Source organism: Pristis pectinata, chromosome 10, assembly GCF_009764475.1.
Source record: "Pristis pectinata isolate sPriPec2 chromosome 10, sPriPec2.1.pri, whole genome shotgun sequence".
In the NCBI taxonomy this organism is placed as follows: Eukaryota; Metazoa; Chordata; class Chondrichthyes; order Rhinopristiformes; family Pristidae; genus Pristis; species Pristis pectinata.
Genome location: NC_067414.1, coordinates 59,164,916 through 59,188,937, shown reverse-complemented (window position 1 = coordinate 59,188,937; position 24,022 = coordinate 59,164,916). Strand labels below are relative to the sequence as shown.

At 39.9% G+C, this 24,022-nt stretch overlaps 1 protein-coding gene across 3 annotated transcripts in view; it reads right to left on the bottom strand.

The window, feature by feature from the left end:
* Positions 1–23,604, bottom strand: part of LOC127575040 (putative Polycomb group protein ASXL2) — a 158,325-nt gene extending 134,721 nt beyond the window's left edge. For 2 of the 3 annotated variants that reach the window (XM_052024651.1, XM_052024650.1), the window contains exon 1: positions 23,385–23,604. Coding sequence is in view for 1 of the 3 variants with exons in the window: in XM_052024650.1 (XP_051880610.1) it covers positions 23,385–23,441 (57 nt within the window). In the remaining 2 variants the exon portion in view is untranslated. The remainder of the gene's footprint in view (positions 1–23,384) is intronic. The other variant, XM_052024654.1, reaches the window with a different exon arrangement.
* Between the last annotated feature and the right edge of the window lie 418 nt (positions 23,605–24,022).

The window sequence follows — 24,022 nt, the reverse complement described above, 5'->3', positions numbered from 1 at the left end:
CAAAGCACTTTCTTTTCCACTAAGTTGTGCATTCATATTTGTTCCTGCTTCAAATTACAATTTTTTTTTCACCCAATCATTAATAAATCCTCAGTCTGTTACATATTGTGTACCTTGCAGTTACTTTTAAATCACATCTAATTATGCTTTTAATTGTTCATACAGGTTCTCTGTCCAGCTGGAGAATACCATTAATTTCATCTTCTCTAAAATCTTCACATGAAATATGATCAACTACACCCTGACTACCCAAATCAATTACAGTGGCATGCAAAAGTTTGGGTACCCCTAGTCAAAGTTTCTGTTACTGTGAATAGCTAAGTGAGTAAAAGATGACCTGATTTCCAAAAGGTATAAAGTTAAAGATGACACATTTCTTTAATATTTTAAGCAAGATTACTTTTTTATTTCCATCTTTTACAGTTTCATAATAACAAAAAAGGAAAAGGACCCGAAGCAGAAGTTTGGGCACCCTGCATGGTCAGTACTTAGTAACACCCCCTTTGGCAAGTATCACAGCTTGTAAACGCTTTCTGTAGCCAGCTAAGAGTCTTTCAATTCTTGTTTGGGTTGACTTTCGCCCATTCTTCCTTGCAAAAGGCTTCTAGTTCTGTGAGATTCTTGGGCCGTCTTGCATGCACTGCTCTTTTGAAGTCTAGCCACAGATGTTTAGGTCAGGGGACTGTGAGGGCCATGGCAAAACCTTCAGCTTGTGCCTCTTGAGGTAGTCCATTGTGGATTTTGAGGTGTGTTTAGGATCGTTATCCTGTTGTAGAGAGGTGTTCTTTTCATGAAATTCTGCACCCTTATTTTTCCCCCCCAAACATACCTTTGCTCATTGCAGCCAAAAAATTCTATTTTAACTTCATCAGTCCACAGGACTGGTTTCCAAAATGCATCAGGCTTGTTTCGATGTTCCTTTGCAAACTCCTGAGGCTGAATTTTGTGGTGAGGGTGCAGGAAAGTTTGGAGAAAAAAAGGGTGCAGAATTTCATGAAAAGAACACCTCTCCAACTGTTAAGCACGGGGGTGGATCGATCATGCTTTGGGCTTTTGTTGCAGCCAGTGGCAAGGGGAACATTTCACTGCAAGAGGGGAGAATGAATTCAATTAAATACCAACAAATTCTGGAAGCAAACATCACACTGTCTGTAAAAAAGCTGAAGATGAAAAGAGGATGGCTTCTACAACAGGATAACGATCCTAAGCACACCTCAAAATCCACAATGGACTACCTCAAGAGGCACAAGCTGAAGGTTTTGCCATGGCCCTCACAGTCCCCTGACCTAAAAATCATCGAAAATCTGTGGATTGACCTCAAAAGAGCAGTGCATGCAAGACGGCCCAAGAATCTCACAGAACTAGAAGCCTTTTGCAAGGAAGAATGGGCGAAAGTAAACCCAAACAAGAATTGAAAGACTCTTAGCTGGCAACAGAAAGCGTTTACAAGCTGTGATACTTGCCAAAGGGGGTGTTACTAAGTACTGACCATGCAGGGTGCCCAAACTTTTGCTTTGGGCCCTTTTCCTTTTTTGTTACTTTGAAACTGTAAAAGATGGAAATAAAAAAGTAATCTTGCTTAAAATATTAAAGAAATGTGTCATCTTTAACTTTATGCCTTTTGGAAATCAGGTCATCTTTTACTCGCTTAGCTATTCACAGTAACAGAAATTTTGACCAGGGGTGCCCAAACTTTTGCATGCCACTGTATATGCATTGTACAATCCTCCTTTAGTTAAGTTACTGACACAAAAGAATTCCAGGAGCTTAATGAGCCATGAATATTTGCTTCCAAAACCACTACCCATTCCAGTAACTGTGTTCTTTGGACGAACCTTAATTGCATTCGCTGAAGTGCTTTCAAAGCATTTCCTTCCCTAGATATCAGCCTGAGCTGATGTAGAATTTTCCATTTCCTGTTTTGTTTCATTTTGACAAGTAGAATTGCATGATCCAACTCACGTCCTGACATTCAACATCTGCAAAAGGCCTATTTTGTCAGTAATATCAGAATTTAAATGGTTTTGTATATCACCTCTAGCATATTGTAATCTGTATTTGCACAATTACTTCATTTTATTCCTCCATCACCCTTGTATGCAATGGAAGGTCCATACAGTTCATATTAACTTCAAGGCAAATGTACTCAGGAACTCCAACACTAATGACCACAACCTCATTCAGCACAGGTAAAAACTGAAACATGAACATTGAAAAAGTCCAAAATAAAACATAGAATTGCATGAAATACATTGAAGATCCGTTACCAACTGGAAAGAGAAAATACATATTTACATTCATGATCGAGACCTGTTGTCAGAACTAGAAAATGTCAGGCAACCATTCATTGGTTTGACCATTACAAATTCTTGTACGAAGAGTAGCTACTAGGGTTTAATGTCTGACTCCAAATTTGTTGCAATACCTTGGCAAAATGGTTTGTGATGCTCATCTCAAACAGGCTGTGAAAAGACATCAGAAAGACTAAAGGAGTAAATCAGCTCCAACATGGAAGGCAGCAAAATGGAATGTGATGTGAGAAACTAAGCTGAAGTGAACTATCAACAAAATACTTAAAGTTCATAACACAGTAATGGAGAAGCAAGATCATTCCACTTATTCAAGCTCTTCAATTCAGAAATAACTTCCAAAATCCCTGGCCCCAACCTACTCACATGCCCTACTTCCAAGAAACTTTTTAGTATCTCCAAAAACTTTTAATAATGCCCAGTCACATTGCATTGCATATATTTATCCTTTTGTCAAATAATTCTCAACTTCCCAAAATATGATATTTCCCAGAGCATGTTTCACTATTGCTGTTCCAGATTTAGCTTTCTGTCCTATTTACTATCTTAAGGAATGATCTCCAAGAGAAACTGATTTGTCCTGTTTAGACAATAAATAAGCCAATTTTTCCAATGCTTCCTCAAAACTGTGCTCTCACACTGGAGCTGCCTTAAGTTTATTCTGGGGCTTCGCACCTTGCACTTCAACTATTAAAATGAGAATGTACTTAACTTCTGATCTAACTGAAGACTGCCCAGTTTTATCACAACCATCTTTTCAACTTGTTGCTGTACAAAAAATCTCATCACTCTGCAGCATTGTGGGATTTCAATCTCATTCTCAGATGTTGTGTTCAGAGTTCACCAAAACCTCTGAATCTCTTCAACATCATTCCAATCATCATTCAGAGATTTTGCTGACACTGGTATCATATACCAATTAACACCCTTGGCCTCAATTAGATTTTTTAAAAATTGCTTTAAGAATTTGAACAAGACTGAAAAATAGATCAAAACTCTCCAAAATGATGACACAAGTGTGAGCAGTTGGTATCTGTGTCACACTTTTACATGCTAGTCGCAGCTTCTATGGTAATAGCTCAAATTAGTATGATGGCCTTTCACAGCTGCCATGGGCATTTTAAGAAGCATTAGTAATAAGATGCATTTTGCCAATCAACAAAATTACACTAGCTCTGCATACACAAACAGAATTTACATCAAAATTAACAGGTACGCAAAGGAAAATGCAAATGAGTCAAAATGTAATTTGTTATTTATTGCATTAAGTTTAATAATCCTACTTATTCAAATACAGCATACACTTGCCTCTCAGACACAAGATAGGTTGAACCCAGAGATATCTGTGAATAACAATGATTTTTAAATCGAGACACATTGCTTATCCATTTAAAATATGATCCAACTCCTCTTATGACTTCATTCTTGGCAATTCACTTCAGATCCATGCTCGATTGCCAGAAATAAAATTTCAACACAAACCTTAGCTTCACATTTCCTTTTAGGGAAACTATGTATATTAAAATATTTTCAGAATACAACACAGAAATATTTATCTCATAAATCTTGAATGCAAACTAAATAGTGACAAACGAAAAGCACAAGGTATGCTTAATATGGTGGTGGAGCTTCCAAATATCAACAAGAACCATTTAGGTATCAAATAGTGAAGCAATCACAGATTCATTGGCTCAGCTCTAATTTGCACAGCTGTTTTTAACTCAGTCAATGCCATTTCATATTAATTCATAAATTGATACATGGATGCAAAGTAGGCAACAAAGAATATTAGTCTATGGGCATATTCAGAGAACAAAACTTGCTGGTGGAGTTATGGTTGGTCCTTATGTATTTATATGACCAATTTGAAAGGTGGTAATCGTCATAGAGCAATACAGCACGGATACAGGCCTTTCAGCCCAACAAGTCCATGTCAACCACACTGTCCACCCAGCTAGTCCCAATTTCCTGCGTTTGGCACATAGTGCTCCAGGCCCCTCCCCTCCATGTACCTATCCAAGTGCTTCTTAAATGATACTATTGTACTGATCTCAACCACTTCCTCTGGCATATACTCACCACCCTCTGGCTGAAAAAATTGAATCTCAGGTCCCTTTCAAATTTTTCCCCTCAACCTACATCTATGCTTGCTAGTTTTGAACTCCCCTACCCTGGGGAAAGAGAAATTCATGAAATTTAAATTTTCACATGGCATAAAATTTGCTTGAGTGACCAGTGAGCAAATGCATGTGCAATAATCCAATGGGCTCTGGACAGGCCAGGAAATAGCACAAATAATGAGAGTTCAAGATTGCCAAATAAATCATAAGATCGTGGATCAAATTTTAAATAGGTAAGCAATACATTTTGATTTTTAAATTTTAGTCTTATTACATTTAGAGATCTCTGTGGTCTCATCCTGCTGTACATCTATTATGTCCTCCAACTGTTCAATCCTCTAAGACACCTACATTCATCTAACTCTGCTTTCTTCAGCACATCCAATTGCAATTGATCCACCACCAGCAACTGTACCTCCAGTTTCCAATATCCTACATTCACAATTTCCTCTGTAAATACAGCCATCTATTTACCTCCCTTTTAGATAACCCCCGACACCCAAGTATCACCTTGAAGATCTCTGTATCAAGTTCTGTTTGATAACTCTCCAGTGAAGTCTCTTGGTTTGTTTTACTATGTTAAAAGCAATATGCAAATGCAAGATCATTATCGCCGTTACAACAGTAGAAATCATAGCCTGGAAGCATTAATTGATGGGTCAGTAAAATTAAATTCAGAGGTTCCCATTGGTGAAGAAATGGAATAAGATGCTGGCGTTCAGGTTGAAGAGTGTGATTTACAAGTCCAGAAAGGTGATGTTTCCAGCGAGTCTGCTCTTGGTGAGACACCACTTACGTTACATTCAGACTTGTTCTCTGTATTACAATAGATGAATACCATACAAAGAAATCAGCCGCAAAGCTAATTCCCAAACTTCAGGCTTGTGTAACATGAAATGCTTGAACTTTCTGGTGCCTTACAAATAACAAAAGAGGTTAGAAACGTTTTTTAAAAAAATTACAAGTGTGGAGAATTTGTACTCAGCTAATTTCTTCTGACTGCTACAAGATTCAAAGAAAAGGATAGGGAACATTGCTGACATTTTTCTGAGCTGGTGATAGAATTATGAAATGGATTTATGGGAAACTGTGAACACAAAGCTAAGTAACTGTTGCAAAATAACTGTGAATTTTTATTTCAAGAAGTGCTGTTAATTCCAGATTCACATAAACTGAGGATGGATGAAACAAATAGCCTTCCACCTGAAAATGTTACAGGCTGAAGCTCTCTGATCTAGCATTCTGTGGTCCAGCAGCTCCTGTGGTCTGACATATTTTGAATCTGAAGTACAAATCTATATTAATTAATTAATTCTAATGAAGAACTAACTTAGATCAAACATTAACTAAGAACTGTACTAATGTGTAGCTAATTAACCAACCAATTACAAATAACTGCTATTTTCTTCATGCCAAGTGATCTCTTATGTCTTATCTCTAAGGCAAGGTCTCAGTTTAGGGCCTTGTTTTTAATTTCAAAAATAAACTTTATTCATAATAAAAATATATACAAAGGAAGGAACAGTGCAAAAAGCTTTTACATTCATAGCTGTTATATTCAGTAGTATAAACATTTTTTTAAAAAAAACACAAACAAACATAGTACCATTGCCACTCAGGTGGCTCCCTGAGGTGATACCCCTTTCATTGTTCAAGGGGCATTCCCACCCAACTCTGCCCCTCCATGTGCAGTAGCAGAAGGATCCTATACTATGGTCCCTCGCCACAGAGCCTGAGCAATGGCTGCACTGAGCTTCGATACATCCCTCAGCACGTACTCCTGCAGCCTGGACTGTGCCAGCCTGCGGCATTCCCTTACAGACATCTTACTCTGCTGGAAGACCAACAAGTTTCGGGAAAACCAAAGTGTATCCTTCACCGAGTTGATGACCTTCCAGCAACACTTTATGTCTGTCTGGGTGTGAGTCCCCAAGAACAGCCTGCAGATAAGATAAGATAAGATGAGATAAGATAAGATAAGATCTTTATTAGTCACATGTACATTAAAACACACAGTGAAATGCATCTTTTGCGTAGTGATTTTTTGGGGGGGCAGCCCGCAAGTGTCGCCACGCTTCTGGCGCCAACATAGCATGCCCATAACTTCCTAACCTGTACGTCTTTGGAATGTGGGAGGAAACCGGAGCACCTGGAGGAAACCCACACAGACATGGGGAGAACGTATAAACTCCTTACAGACAGTGGCTGGATTTGAACCCGTGTCGCTGGCGCTGTAAAGCATTATGCTAACCACTATGCTACCATGCCTGCCAGATCAGAGAGTCCGCTGTTATGCAGCTGCTGGGGATGAACCAGAACATTTGTCTCCACACCCTCTTTGCAAACTAACAGTCGACAAATAGGTGGGTGACCGTCTCTTCCGCACTGCAGCCGTCCCAAGGGCAGCACATATTCTGGGTGATATGTCCTCAGTACGGGAAGGCTCTGACAAGGAAGACCCCCCTCACTGCCAGCCAAGCGAGGTCTTGGTGCTTATTGGTGAGATCTGGCAATGAAGCATTCTGCCAGGTGGTTTGGAAAGTCTGCTCAGGGAACCACCTCACAGTATCCCTGACCCCTAATATCTGCAGGATACTCCGCGCTGACCACTATCTGATGGACGTGGTCAAAGGTGTTTACTTTGAAGTAGTCTTCCACAAAGGACAGGTAGGGCAGAAATGTCCAGCCGACTGGGATGCTGTGCAGTAACGGGGCCAGACCTACCTTCCACAACATGGAACCTGAGCACGTAGTGACACTTGGTGCCTATGTACTTTGGATCCACACTCTGCCTGATACAGCCACACATGAAGGTGGTCATCAGGATGAGAGCAATGTTAGGTACACTTTTGCCCCCATTCTCTGGGGATTTGTGCAGCGTGACACATCGGACTTGCTCCATCCTGGACCCCAGATAAACTGAAAGACATCCTGAGTGATTACCGAGGCAGAGAAGCAGGGAACAAGCCACACCTATGCCAAGTACAGCAGCCCTGAGAGCACATTACACCTGATGACCAAGTCCTTCCCAGTTATTGACAGAGAATGCTATTTCCACAGACCCAATTTTTGTTTTACTTTCCCAATCCACACTGGCCAATTCTTGTAACACACCTCAGCCCTTCGGGCAGTCAGACCTCAGTGTCGGGTCATCTGGCTCCCTCAGCGCAGCGCTGAGTTGTCAGTCTTGATTTTTCTGCTCTGATCTCTAAGGTGGGTCTTGAACCTACCACAGCCTTCTAAAGGCAGCACATTGGCACAGCTAGTAGGGCTGCTGCCTCACAGCCCCAGAGACCAGGCTTCAATCCTGACCTTGGATTCTGTCTGCATGGAGTTTGCCCATTCTCCCCATGGATTTTCTTCAGGCGATCTGGTTTCTTCCCACATCCTGAAGGTGTGCAGATCAGTAGGTTAGCTGGCCACTGTAAATTGCCCCCAGCACATCAGGGAGTGGTGGAATCTGGGAGAGTTGATGAGAATGTGGGGAGAATTTTAAAAAATAGGATTAATATTGGATTAGTGTAAATAAGTGTTTGATGTCAGCGCAGACTCAATAGGCTAAAGGGCTTGTTTCCATGCTGTATCTCTCTATGACTAAGAGGCAAGAGAGGAGACAGGAGCCAAATGAGCCACAGCTGACAGTGAGTACACCATTATGCTAATACCTTGGTTTTTCTTTTAATCGTTAACGATAAAAACTTTAGGCTTAGTCACAGTGCTGTTCTAATTCTGCTGAAGATTAAATCAACTGGTACCTTTACAACATTATTACAATATTCTTGTGCAGTTCTTCCCCCGACGCTCCAACCCAACAGCACCAAATGCCATATATAGAAGTGAGAAGTGCTAAAGAAATTGCAAAGCTGATTTCTGGCTCGCCCTGCAACTTACCCGTCAACCATTTCTCTACTTGTGTTGATGAGGAAGGATTATAAACTCAAAGTGAACGATTCATTGTGGTCACAGCCAGGTCAGAGGCCCGAGCCGGACATTGTGAGGTGAAGGACTGTGCAGAGGTGAACAGCCCATTGTACAAACCCAGTAGTACAGTGAAACACTGATAATCCTTCGTCCCATTGTTCAGAAATCCCAATGATACGGTATCAGGTTCATAGATGCCAATTCCCATGCTCCATCTGGCACACCAGGGGCCCGGTTCCCATGCTCCCTCTAAACTCACCCGATTCTCCAGAAAATGTATTATACTACTCTACTGTGTAACAGTTAAATAAAATACATTAAACACGTGTTGGAGATTTAATTAGCACAACATCCAATACTCCAAAGTAATCTGCCAGTCCAGCACTGGTCCCAAGTGGCAGATTAACAGAGTTTTAATGTAATGGGGATTTGATTGACAGGGCAAGAGACAGTTCTGCTGGCAGCATTGAGTTTCAAATACAAGCTGCCTCCCTGGCGCCAGGGGAAAGGGAGTTCACAGGGAGAGTCAACAAGACCTGAACGGGGAAAGAAGAAGGCACAGAGGGAACTAACAACGCAAGAAGTCAAAGTTTAAAGAGTTGGGGACGGAATTCCATGTGGGACAGGAACAGACCAAGTTCTAAATAAAGCAGGATCAGTGCAGGCGCACTAGAATAGCAAGAGATGCACATTTGGAGAGTGTGTATGTGCTGCGTTAAGTGTGGTGATAGGGTTGAACGAATTGCAGGTTCAAATAGCCATGCAACAATACGTTGCAAACTTGATAATGAAATCTGCTTCAAAAATAAGGGGGAGGATAGTTTGTTAACATTCCTGGCTGCAAGGTATTCAGGAACAATAAGGAGCATTTAAAAAAAGTGTCAGAGGGTAGCTATTCTGATTGCAGTGCCAAATAGAAAAACATCTCCAGAACATCAAGGAGAGTTTCCTCCCACATTCCAAAAAATGTGCAGCTTGGTAGGTTAATTGGCCACTGTAAATTGCCCCTGGAATTTAGGAGCGTGGTAGAATCTATGGGGAGTGGATGGGAATGTGGGGAGAATAAGAAATGGGATTAATGTAGGATTTGTGTAACTGGGTGGTTGATGGTCAGTGCAGACTTGTTGGGCTGAATGGCCTGTTTCCATGCTGTATCTATGAGTCTGAGATGTAAATAGAATGCGTTGAGTTATGCAGAAAGTCCAAAAAAAACCTGGAGTTAATATATTTAACGAGGGAAGAGAAAATTTCAGTAAATTGGGGAAGAGAAACAACCTTAACAATACGGGGATAACAAAAAAAAACAGTCCAATTACTAAAGGTATGAAGGACTGATGAAAATACAAGGGGAAAAATACCATACAGCATAGGAATAGGTTATTCCTGCATGAAAGGAATCCAAAAGGTCATCAACAAGCGTATGAACAGCGAAGGAGCAGTCAATAGTGGGGTTGAATACCGGCCAAAATGAAGAAGAATTGGTGGAGGCAGAAGACATTGCTGAGGTACCAAGTTAGTACTTTCTTTCAGTGTTTACTAGGGAAGAAAGCTCAAAGGAGAAGGCTGGTGGAAGAGATGAAAATTGATAACGAGATAGGTAGAGGGCTGGTGGTATTTGAAAGCATTTCATAACATCGAGCAAAGCAAGGGTAGAAATTGCAGCAGTGTCAATAATAATCTCTGATCCTCCTTGGAAATTAATAAGGATCGCAAATGTTGCGACCCCGATCCAAAAAAAAAGGGCCAACTTGACAATTACAGACCCATCAACAATATTGCGGAGGAGAAAATGATAGAAGCTAAAATCCAACAGAAGAAAATTAACAGGCACAAGCTTGGATTAATAAAAAGCCAGCACCAGATGACTCACACCAAGTCATGTCTGACACACTCAATTTGTGTTTCTTCAAAAGGCAACAGAGAGGAGAAAACTTTGAAGAGAATACAGAAAAAAAAGAGTATAATTCTGGGACTTTAGGATTTCAGTTGCCTGAATGGACTGTAGAAACTGGGGTAGTCCTTCTTGAATCAAAAAAGGTAGAAAGATTTGATAGCAGGATATAAAACCGAAAAGGATTGAAACAAGTGGCTTCCAAATGCTGAAAACGATAGGGCACAGTTTAAAATGACCCGTGGAAGTATCAGAATCAGCATTCTTTACGCAATGAGTGATTGGGATTTGGAATGAAATGCCCGATAGGTTGTAGATACTGATTCAATAAAAGCCTTTGAAAAGTCACCAGATAGAAATAGGAGAAACAAAGGACTGCAGATGCTAAACAAAGAAATGGGAGGTGTGGGACAAAAAAAAGTGCTGGGCATGGGTATATATAGGTAGGAGAACCAAGCAGATTGCTCTTTGAATTAGCCAGAGCAGACTTGATGGGCCCAGTGGTCTCCTCCTATGCTGTACTATTCTTTAATTTTGGAAGAATGGATTGTGGCATCATTAAAAATGAAATCCTTCACAGATCCATTGAGTATTTCCAATTCAGTCTAAAGGACCACCATATCACAGCTATGTTTTTCCTTAAATTAAAACTATAGTATGGGGAACTTAAAAATGGAAGGAATTTGGAAAATAGACAGTTTGAACTTCTACCTTGTACAGTACATAAAGGTGCAACATTGGAGAAATATAGATTGCATGGGAATTTCACTGCAGTACTCATTAAAAGGCTAGGAGATCTGGAGAACAAAAGTATTGCAGTGCTACAGCTGGCAAAGGGTCCAATTACAGCAAAAGTTAACAAGGTAGCTCCAGCTAAATCCGGAACAGTAAAGCACAAGCCATTTGGCCCAGTGTGCCTATTCTATGATAGACCTTTTCCATTGGTCTTAATCTACCACTCTTCCTCCATAACTGTGCAACTGTTTTTAATAGGGAAATAATTGTGAAGCCAAGAGTTAACAGTGTAAAAAAAAATGAAAAAGGAGAAGGATGTGACTACCCATGCAAGGTTTTGTAAATCTGCAGGCGGTAGCAAATGGGGGATGGGGAGTGAACATCACAGGCATTTTCACATTTGCCTGCCATCATTGCCAGTTTTCTGATGAAATGGGACAAATATTTTTCTATGTAATTTCAATACCTTTAACTACACATGGTTTGAAATTGAAGCAAGGTCAATAGACCAAAGACAGCAGAACAGCCCTAACTAAATTAAGTTAAGTTAACCCAAAGATCACCAAACTCATTTGGGCACTCAAGATATACAAAAACCCTTCTCCAATCTGTCCTTGTTTGGCTCGCTTTGTGCACTTTGTTGAACCCACATCAAGTCCTTGGTAGTGGTTCTCTAAAAAGAAAAAGATACAGTGGGAAGTCTGAAATATAAAATGCTGAAGATAGCAGGTCAGGCAACATCTATGGAGAGGGAAACAGAGCGAGTGTTTCAGGTCAATCACCTTTCATCAGTTTCCAGTTCTTCTTGGGTTTACAATTTTTCTGTCCTCTACAACACTCTGCATTTTGGGGTTGACAAAAGTGCCTGGATTTTTCGCGATGTACCCAAACCACTGCACAATCTTTCATCACACCATGTCGAATAGGGTTCATAGGTTGCAATTTCTTGAACAATTTCAAATGCCTTAATTCTCTATCTATTTGTCAAGTGATTCTGCCTCACAGCCACAAAGCAGGGTTGAGATGACTACAGTATACAGCAGATTTTACTTCAGTGTATGCTCACAATTTACCCAGATTAGCTTTGTTTGTTGGGTTTTGGCAGGGTTATTCTGATCTTGACTTCCTTTTCAGATGCTATATTCTCTAATGGCTCCCAGATAATTAAAAATGCATTACTCTCAATAGTTTTCCTTTGCTGAGCTTCTCTTCAACATCAAAAATGTTAATCTTGGAGACTGGCCTCGATGCTTTTCTTCGCACTTATTACCATTCTGTAGGTCTTTGCAGTTTTGCATAGCATTCCTGTAAGTTCTTTAAGCTCTTCAGTGGTTCCTGTTGTCAGATATCATCAATAAAATGACATTTGATTGTTGGTCTCCCACTGTCAGACCGACACAGTGCCTGATAAATTCTCCAAAGTGTCTAACGTGATTTGTTCAAAGATGAGTTTAAAGAGGCATGCTGACAGTAGGCAACTTGGCACATCCGTCAATACCATCACACTGGCTCACAATGAACACAAATATTGCTAAACCCCAAAAGAAGTTAACAGTAATGGAGGTGGTAGAATGGGGTGCGCTAAAAGAGAGCAAATGCAGTCCAACACTAATAAAGCAATTCTCCATATAATTAAATTGGATCTTTAGAGTCAAGCTTTAACAATTCAGATATAGTACAGATAGTAGCTTGCACACACAAAATTAATAACTTCACAGTTCTTTTGCCATAATGTAATTCCAAGTTGCCAGTTTCCCAGCTATTTAACAAACCACAACCATTATTTATGAAGACAATTTCAGCATGTCAGGACAGATAGTCAGGAGGACTGAGAATCTATTCTTATCATGGCAGAAGAAATAAAAGCAAAAATAGTGTATTTGACCCCTTATGCCTGCTTGCCATTCAGTAAGATCATGGCTGATCTTTTATTTCACCCCCACTTTCCTGTAGTAACCCCTAATCTCACAATTACTTTCATGTCTGAAGGCCTCTTACCCAACAGATATCAATTAACGTTTTCTCATTAGGCAATAGTATATCAAAGACAGTTTGTCCCCTCATTGGTTCTGCCAACATACTGTTCTGAGAAATAATCTCTAATACACACAGCAAATTCAGTCACCACACTATTGCTGCTAATTTGGTTTCATTAGTCCACATGTAACCCTTGTTACAGGCATCTTTATTTTTCTGATTTACATTATTCCCCATGTCACCATTTCTTTTGAGGGATGAGGGAAAAGAAATACACAACTCCCACCAATCTTTTCCCACAATATATCCCATGCCAGATCTTAGCTCTGGCCAAACTGATTCCATTTCTTTATTTTCTGAGCTAAGACCCTTCCTCTCTACTGCATCTATCCCATCCTTTGTTATCAGGGCTAGCCTACCTTTTTTTTCCCCTCCACTTTTCCCATCTCTTCTTAAAGTATCCTGGAATTTTTCCTTCCCAGCCTTGGTCACTTTGCAATCCATCTCTGTCATATCAACAAAACTGAACTAGCAGGACAGTGCCAGCAGTTGGATAGGAAAGTTTGGTCTTGTTAAGCAAATTTGTCACCATTTTTAATCTCTGAATTAGGAATGTGCAAAGGTTAGTAACAAGGTACTTTCACACCTCTGGTCACAGTCCATGACTTACCATTCCAACCAGGCCCAGCAGCCAGACAACTTCCCATAAGCAATTATACTCACTAACAGTGGGATGCACCTTCTGAATACAAGTAAGGAATAGTGTGCTGACCTTCATAGGGCCAGCTGTTTGTAGATATAAAATCGAAAAAGGTTTAAAAACAATTCTGACATAATATCAGATGTACTTTTGAACTGCCATTGGGGATCAATCAACTGCTATCCATGCTACCTAGTGTCCTGATGTCTGTGTTTCTTTCAGTCAAGACACAAAATGGAGAACTATCGAACATTGCATAATATGGTTACATTTTAATAAAGTACAAAATCTTTGATTAACTATGCAAAAGAGGATGCCAATAAAGATATTAATCAATTTTTTCTTTCATCTCTTGCAACGCTTCTTAACAAAAATGTACTGTTTTGAATTACTTCAGTGCTAATCCTTCTTACGTAACGGAAACTGAGATCAGGAAAACGTTAACCAAAAATGAAAACAGAAAATACTGGTAATGTGCATCAGTAGACTTATTAAATGTAGAGAGAACAGACAGGTCTGTGTCTCAGGCCTGGAATTTTAAAACTGGAAAATGAAAGACGAATATTTAAATCAACTCAGAAAGGAGGAAGTGATGAGAAAAACAAACACTGAAAGATAGTATGGTGAAATGATTGTCAGATTTTGTAACAGATCAATGGAGCAAGGCACTGGAAACCAGCTTCAGGGAAGTTATAAGATAAAAACACAAGTGTATATAAATAAATAAAGCAATTGGAGACAGGGTTCAGGAAAAGACAAGAAAATGAAGAATGAAAACAAGATCAGGCTGAAAATTAAAACTTAATTGTTGGTAAAACACAGTGGGGTTTGCAGTTTTCAAAAAATAAAATGGAAAAGCAAGGCAAAGCCATCCCACAAACACTGGATCGATCAGGCTTCTCTTCCTCATCCAACAGCATCTACAACTGAGATCAACGGCTTCCCTTCAGAGGATGCAGCTGATGCTGAGCTATTAAAGTCAATCCTATAGTGAGAAAGCTGAAAAGACTGAAGAAAGAACAAAGGCAAATTTTAACTTTCTCCTTTTTTCTTCTTACACAGTCCCTCATGATCAAGAATGGCTTCCTTCCACTCCGGTTCTGTGGATTGACATGGCTGATGAGACCAACGTGGGATCCGCAGGCTCTGTCATTGATAAGTATACAAGTTCCAAGGTGATGACAACAAAGAACATCAGGTCTCTCGCTGCTGGAGCTCACCATGAGGGCTTGACATTCCAGGTACTGAACATTACAGTGAGTAGAAAACTGTGCATGATTTCTTTTAAAGTGGAATGGTTACTGCACACCAGTCTCCATGCATACGTAACAAAGAAGTCTTGGCCCTATGACATGGGGTCCAAGACCGAGACTGAACTATGTTACCTGAGCATTAACAAATTCCTCCCTAGACCATGCTTACCTTGCCCATTTGTTGCAGGTGGTGAATAGAATAAATCATGGTCAGAGAAATGGTTACTTTAAAAATGAGGTCTGCTCCTCCTGTACTGAAATGAAAACCTGACCACCAGCCAACCAACTAGATGCATACCACCCCACTTCCCACACCCCAACTTTATCACTGCCCACACTCCAGACTCCGACTGTGAGCACAGGAGCTGGAATTTTTATATTTCCACAACCACCAACTGCAGTGGATCAGCTGCCTGACCCCCAAATCTCACCAATGAGATGTAATAAATCCACAGTCATAATAGTTCAAACCTCCAGCCAACAATAGGCAGCCAGTGCCATTTTGTGTGTGCAATTAAAATAAAAAGAATTGTTGTCTCTCACAGACAAATGTTCCATTCCCAGAATACACCCCACATACAAACAAAGGGCCAAATGCTGATTGCAATCATTGCTCTTTTAGCAGTAGCAAATGCAAACTAGAATATTATGTGGCCAAATTATACAGTACATATTCTGCAGTCACTACCACACATTCTGCAAAACACCCAACAAAAGCACACACGGGCTAAGGTTCAATAATGAAATATAATAAAGATGTCATCACTAATATCATTAATGGCAATATTAGATGCTTGTGGCTGTTGCCTATCTGAATTATTCAAAGACATGTATCGGGTCAGCAAAACAGTAACATGCATTCATATTGCATTTGGACAAAATGTGATAATGAACTTCATACAGAGGTTCACAAATCAGGAACAATGCTATAAAGCAAAGTATAAACAGCACAGAGCTCAACCATTTAACCCAGCAAATCCATGTCAGTGTTATGGTCTGTGCCAGTCTCCTCTCAACCTATCAAAATTTCCCTGCCCATTCTTTCTTGATGTATTTGACCAGCATCCCCCTGGAATGCATCTGTGCTCTTTATCTCAAATAATCACTGTCTCTTAAGTTCCCCATTCTGACCACTACATGGCTAAAGCAATTTATCCTGAGTTCTTCATTGGATGTCTTTCCTAACCTTTCTGTGTTCCCATTTACTTTGTTCTGCTGTATCGTACACATTTTTCAAATACTTTCTGCTTAAATTATAGTTTTGTCCTTATTTCTTTTGTTCATCCATGCTGAGCCGTTGTTGCCTTTTAGTTGGATATATTTATCCTGGAGCTTCAGTCTTTCCCACCACTGTCTATTTCGTTGTGCACACTCTCAGTTTGTTCTCATTTGTTTTGTTTAATCCCCCCATGTACTTTGATCTTTGTCTTAGGTCTTTCTCACTTTTCAAATTAAACTACGTTATGTTGTGATTGTTATTGCTCAGATACTCCTCTACACCTGCATTGTAATTAACTTCCTGTTTTAGGAACAAGTTGAGTTCCACGCTTGGCAGACTTTTTATGTAGGAAACCTTTCCCCACATCGGAGGTAGATAAAACTAGAGAAAGGGTTTAGGGTAAGGGGGAAGAGATTGAGGGGATGAGGGGGACAAACTTCAACCAGAGAGTGGGAAGTACCTAGAATGTACAGCCTGAGACAGTGGTTGAAGCTGGGATACTGACATAATTTAAGAAGTGTTTGATTGAGAACTTTAGGCTATGGGCAAAGTGCTGGGCAATGGGGTTAACATGGAAGGTTGTCCACTGATCGGCATGGACAAGTTAGGTCGAATGGCCTATTTCCATGCTGTATGATTCTATAATTCTATGACTTATAGTCTAGGTGGGAAAACAGTTTTGCATTCATCATTTTTTAAAAGATCCATTCCTTTATCTCTTTCAGAGTTTCAAAGAATGACGGAGGATCTTACTAAAACATTCAAGATCCGAAGGGGGCATTGCAGGGGAGATGTTGAAATGTTTGCATGATTGGACAAATCTCAAAAGGGACATATTACAAGATGCATTTAAAACGGAGGTGCATAGGAACAAGTTGTTGCAGAGAGTTGTGAATGTCTGGAATTCTCACCCAGAGAGTTGAGGAAGCTAGATCATCAGAGGAGTGTAGAAAGGAAATAGATACATTTTTGAAAGATCAGCGATTTGAGGACTATGGGAAACTGGCACAGAAGAGATGAGGCCTGGGTCAGACCACCCATGATCATACTCGATGGCAGAGTGGACTTGAGGAGCTGAGTGAGCTACTCCTGATGTTATTTTCTCTTAGTTACCAGAAGTTAGAAAAAAAAACTTCCACAATCATTTTTACACATCCTGCATTCCAATTCACATATTTGCTTACAAATTTCTAGTTCATTCTCCTTTCCACTATTTTGTGTTTTGTGGTACATCTCATATATTAAGCCCTCCTTAATATGATTCTCCACGAACTTTCAACAAAAACTTCATTTATCCCACCCACCACAATGAAGCTTTAAAATGTGGCTCCATACGCTTTTAAGAATGACAACCAAAACCTGGCCAAAGATCTTGGTTTGAAGGAGTTTCTGTAATAAAGAAAATAAAAGGTGGAAAAGTTTGGAGGTAATTTGAGAGCTTAAGGTACAGTCACCAAGGGCAGTGCAATTAAATGAGGCAACTAGAATTTGAGGAGCACAGAAACATTGGAGGGTATTGGGGGCTGAGGAAATGACACAGAAAGAGGTAACACCAGAGGAAGGAATTGAAAAGAATAATTAATATTTTCAAACCAGTGTAGGAGTTAAGACTTGGATTACATGAGTCTTCTACTGGTTGGCAAGAATGGTGGGCCACAGAAGAACTACGTTGGAGCCTCAAATTTTTACAATTTATATTAACAATGTGGATGAACCCACCAAAGTTGTGGTTGGTCAATTTGATGATAGCACAAACTGACAGGGAAGTAAACTGAAGAGGACAAGAGGAGTCTATTCAGAATGTGCAAGTGCCCCTTTCGGCAGGAAAAATAAAGAAGCATATCATCTGAACGGTGAGAGATTGCAGAGCTCCAAGATGCAGAGCGATTTCAATGTGCTTGTGCAAGATTTGCAAACTTCAAGCAAGCAACACCAGCAAATAATTGGGAAAGATAACAGGTTATTGTTATTTACTGCTGGAGGAATTCAATACTACAGTAGGGAAGTTCTGCTTCAATTATTTGTGAAGCTACATATGAAGTACTGTGTGCAGTATTTTTCTCCATAGTTAAAAGGAGGCAGTTGGAAGCAACTCAGAAGAATTCCTAAACAAACATCTGGAATGGGCAGGTTGTCTTAATCATAAAAGTTAGACAGGCTGGGCTTAGAAGAGTGGGAAGCAATTTGATTGAAATGTAGAAGATCCTGAGAGGTCTTCCTCCAAAGGCAGAGGAAGTAGAGTCTTTGAATATTTTTAAGGCAGAGGTGGTTTGATACTTGATAAGTGAGGGGTTGAAAGGTGACTGTGGGTAGACGGGAATGCGGAGTCATGGTTACAATCAGACAGGCCATGATCTTATTGTATGTTTTTAAGCTGAATGACTGAGTGGCCTACTCCGATTCCTAATTCACACATCTGTCTGCAAGTCCACAGAAGCAATGAGCGAACAAGACTTCCTTCAGTCACGTCGTTTCTCTTGCCTTTGTTATCAGTAATTTGTAAAGTAACCCCACACCCACTTCTTCTTCCTTTATCTTTTCTGATTATGTCGCAATCTACAATATTTAGTTGCCAAACTGACTATTTATGCTGCTATCTTTAAGCAATTCCATGTACATGTGGTTGCTTGCTATGGACTATTACCTCTAGTTAACAATTTTTTTAAAAAATAGATGTTACATGTGTAAGCTAAAAAAATATAGTAACTTGAATTTTTGGTGAAATATTATTCAAGATTAACATTAAGTAGGATAAATAATGTAATTCTGCCAAATAACCAGTATAATGCAATAAAGAATCCCCTACTTTTTTTTTCCACTGCATTGAGATAGAACATAGTTTTACATCCTTAAGTTCCAGATTCATGAGAGTAGTTCAGCTGAACTTCACAACTTGTTAGCAAGTAGATTCAATTTAACATGGCTCATTTGTAGAAGACCCAATCTTTGGTCAAGAATGGTTCAAGGGAAAGAGAAACATCATGTATCTCAAAAATTACAAAAGTACATCAAATATTTATCCATGAAAATTAACTTTAATGCAAAAGTAGAAGAGATCCTGTGATAGTCAAAGCTATCACAATGGTCGACAACAGTAAATGAAGCTGAACAGATGGTGAAAATGTATTCAATGGTCAATATTGATCAGATTTGCTCATGCAGTTGAACATCTACGAATCATCGATGTGACTGTACTTGAAATACTACATAGCCCTCTGGTCCCTGCAGTGCATCAATTGAAACAATAGAAAACAGAGCCATCAGAATGGTTACAGGTTGTATATAAATTGGCCATGCTCTCACTGGAAAAGTAAAAGCTGGCAAGTAATCCAACTACCGTTTCTGCAACTCCAAAAGGACTAGATCATGTAGGCTATAGTAAGCTGATTCATCTTGCCTACAACTGCAGAATCAGAGAATAAGACTTTTGCTTGTAGTGGTAAATTCAAAGCTAATCTGCAGAACTATATCTCATTAAGCAATGCATTCTCTAGGTAGATACTAGTAAGTTAATTTTGACATGTAATAAGTGCAGCTCTTTTTGGTGAAAGTCAGAGAGTCTGAATTTTATGTCCACAAAGTTCTTATGACTGAAGATTTCTTCTGTTTCATTTCTGGATCTGCTGTAGGCTATTTGATGGTGAGCAAATGCCATGACTAGTCAGCAATTCTACTATCACTGCATCATGTTGTCTCCCAAGATGACAGAGAGTTAACTGGATGAGCAAGGGTTCCAGTTTAGTCCAGCAAATCTTATGATCTGGAGAAATCCTCTCAAATGGTGTTTGTCACTATCACCACTGACAACTCAAAATGAATCTGTGCTCTCACCCCATGTTACACCAGTGCAGAATACACCTGCCCTATGTGGGAATGCTCTGCCATACAAAAAAAATTGACTAGTGTTGAATGACAGCTACAGAATCATCATTGGATACCTCAAGCCCACAAATGTCCACAGTATGTATATCCAAACATCAGGAGAGTTATTGCAGTGAAGGACAGGATGGCAGATATCTTCTACATGGACACACGACTACAGAAATTCACCTAAAATCAAGCAGGAGCTTCCTCACAACAACATGGGAAGACAGCACTGCAGCTGCAACCACCTGCAACTCCCAACCCATAGCAGTGGGGTCAACAAGGGCATTAGCGCAGCAAAGCAGCTTCCTGCTGGGTCAAAGGGGGAAATAGATCACCTGCAAAGTACACAAATCACGCTGTCAAGAGCCAACACAGTGAAATGGAACTAGACCACAATGACTTGAATCTGCTCGCATTAGACCATGGAATTCTTGTTGGGTGCACATTGCTCAAGGTCAGGCCATGCATAGTGCATGATTTTACAAAGCACAACCCATGAGCTTTGCGCTGTGCCTGTCAATGGAATAATCCATGACTTTGGTGGACATACACATGATGACACCAACCTCTAACTTCAGGACAGTTTGTTGAGATGCAGATTACTTCAGCTAAGCTAAGTTGACTGAACCAACTGGTACAAAAATTCTTAAGTATATGCAACAATAACTCAATTATGGTCAATTGCCTTGCAAAAAAATGCAGATGACCCTCAGCTTTAGATTACCTGTTTCATTTCCAAAATGCGTTTGTTTCCTTGAGACAATGAAACAACAACATTGAGCTGAAGGAAGTATGACCACATAAATGCAAAGACACAACAATGAGCAATATGGGGCAACATATGTTTGAGTGCACTAACCAATACAGCAAATTGTTCAACCATTTTCATTCCCTGAGTTTTAGAAGTTCTTATTAACACCTGCTTCAAATTTACTATTTACCAAAAAAATTAATATTTATCAGTTTGAAATTTGATAACAACATGTTCACCTTCAACAAAGTTCTTGGTTAAGACCTGTTGGTCTTTTTTTACATCCTTCCTGGGCCTCTCTCTTTTCCCGTAACATAAAAACATTTAATGACTGTGGTATTCCGAGTTTGTTTGGTAATACCAAGATAACCATTCTAAAGTCCATTTGAACATGGAGAAACTTGTTCCAGCTGTGTTTTATCCCAATGCTAGGTTTCCACTTTGATAGGAATAGATTGAACATCTCTCCAATTCAACTCCCATTCAAGGCATATTTCCAATGCATTGTTGGAACAATCGATCAGCAAAACCACATTTAGTCAGTATTATTTGGTAGCTGTTTTCCCCAAAAGTGAGAATCTAATACTTCCAATATTCAATATGCTACACAATTTGGTGTAAAACTACTCAAAGGTGAATCACGTGCATGTCCAAATTCATACCACCCTGTTCAAGAAATCTAGCAGAAAGCATAACTTTTTGAAATCCTTATGTACACCAATGCTTAAGGTGGGATACAGATTATTCAGCAGATCTAGTCAGAAACTTGATGCAAAATCATTAAAATTTAGCAAATTTAAAACATGCCACACATATTAAGTGTAAAGTTTCAAATACAGAGTAACCATGGCTGATGAATTTACTGCAATGTATTGAAAAATACTGCACAGCTTAATAACTAGACTTTGATAAATGGTCCATTTTACCATGCCCACAACAAAGTAAATTCTCATTGGCCAACACCATAGTTATGTCTTTATTCCACTGCTCCAACTCCAGGGCAACTTCAGAAATACTCCATCATTCCATTTCCTGGAATCTTCAAAGAGATACCTGAGCATCAAACTGGAATTGTGGGTTGTGATTGATTCAGTCTGATTGCAGCAAAGGATGCTGCAGCTCTGTAACTCACCCCCAGAGGTGCAACTTCCCACAGCTGATGAGGGGCGAAACATGATCTCATCTGTACAAGTTATGATTTGCCTCAAATCAAATTATTTTATGTGGTGCGACTCTCAGCATCCCTGTAGCTGTGACAGTTTCTCTGTTATTGTTTTTATACCTGTACTACCTCAATGCACTCTGTACTAACTCAATGTATCTGCACTGTGTAATGAATTGACCTGTACGAACGGTATGCAAGACAAGTTTTTCCCACTGTACCTCAGTACAAGTGACAATAATAAACCAATACATCAACAATGCAAATATACAATGTATGACTATAACCATGTATTGATAACCTTTGGATATTCATGCACTTCCAATTCCACCATTAATTTCTATATTCACATTTACAATAGAAACTGCCAATGTAAAATTGCATTGTAATTAAACTTTACTGCCAGTGGAGGCACTGAAGTGCCAGCACTGGCAAGCATATGCAATGAGAGTAGAGCCAGTTTGCACAGATATATCTCACAAATACAGAATACACGATAGAAATATAAAAGGGCAGAATGTGCAACTTCAAAGTAGGACTGAAAGACTTCGCCACACACACATCCAATTATCCTGCCCCTCTAATCCTGTTCTTCCCAGAAGGCCACTGTCAGTCCTAACTTTCGGCATGCAAGAACAGGAAGATTCACAAATTTGGTGTCATAAGAATTAGTGAAAATAATTATATCTCAATTCTTAAAAAGTAATTAAGCATCAATGCTGGCAGAAAGCAAGGGCTAAAAAGATTGTTTCATTTCAGGCAACCATAGTGCAGAGGTCTGAAATGCTAAAACATCTCAAAGATTCTTTCTAGTTTATCTGTTCCATGTATAGTCGCTTTGTAACATCATTAGGTGTCAGGCTCTGCTCTATTATGCAATCATGTCAATAACATTATTAGTGTACTATTATCAAGATGATTGGTTCAATCTAACCATTTGGTACATACCACCTACATAAACACATCCACAGTTTGCACCTTCACCTACTGCAATGTACAGAAGGCAGTGATTATTGGAGAAATCGAATGATTAAAAGCCTAATTAAAAATTAAGTTTGCAAAAAGTAGCTATTTTTTTTAACAATCTCGCAAATGAAAGCCATTAACAGCTCATAACTGCCTGATCCATTAATCTGTGTGTCGGTTTGCATTTTATTTTTCACGACAGATATTGCAAAAGGTGATTTCTAAAACATAAAAAGGGCGAACTTTAAACTGACAACTCCAAACTGGGTGGCTGGACCATTAGCCTATGCACCCGCAATCGATTAATTTAAAAGAAACAACTCCCCGGCCTACGGGAGGCCTTGACAGTAAATGATTGCAGTAGTTTCTTTGCAGCAGTAGGTCATGAACTCGTACACACACACACCCACGCTCGCCCACGCATTCACACGCAAAGTTTTAAATTTCTTTTTCCCCAAAAGAAAAATAAAGCAGAAAAAAACCTAACGCTGCAATTAATTCTGTTGCTTTTACCGTTCGTGCTGCCTCCGCCCAGGTTCGTCCTTTCTTTTTCTTCTGTTTCTCCTTCATGTCGGAAAGGCTGACACTTGCTGAAGGTTACAGAGACTTTGTGCAAGCGGAGGAAGAAAGCAAAAAAAGAGCTGAGTAATGGAGTGCGAGCGCTGTTTGGGCGTTGAGTGACAGCCCGCCCAGGTTCTCACTGTGCGAACGCCGCTGCCATGTTGCTGCTGGGTTACTGTACAACAGCCTCACATGATGCAGAGACCGCCCAGACACACGGCCACAGTACGAACACGTCATGTACAGTAAGGCAGGAAATAACATCACTCACTCACGTCCACCCAATGTAACGCTCTGACCCCACACCCAGCACTGCTTTTATTCCCTCTTTTATTTTTTGTGTGCAAAATAACACTTAAAGCACGGAGTATGTTGGGTTCTCTTGCAAAACTTCGGCGCACGGTTTCACATGATCCTACAGGAGAGCTTCGGGGCGTCGGCTGCAAATACAGTAAAACAGGAAGTAACCTCAGAGGAATGACACCGCGCTGAAGAATGCAGGCACAGTGAGTGGGTGGGGGTTGGTAAATAAACTGCCTGTTTGGGACTGGAAGAGCCACAGCACCAAGCCTGGAGCTGCTGACTGGTAA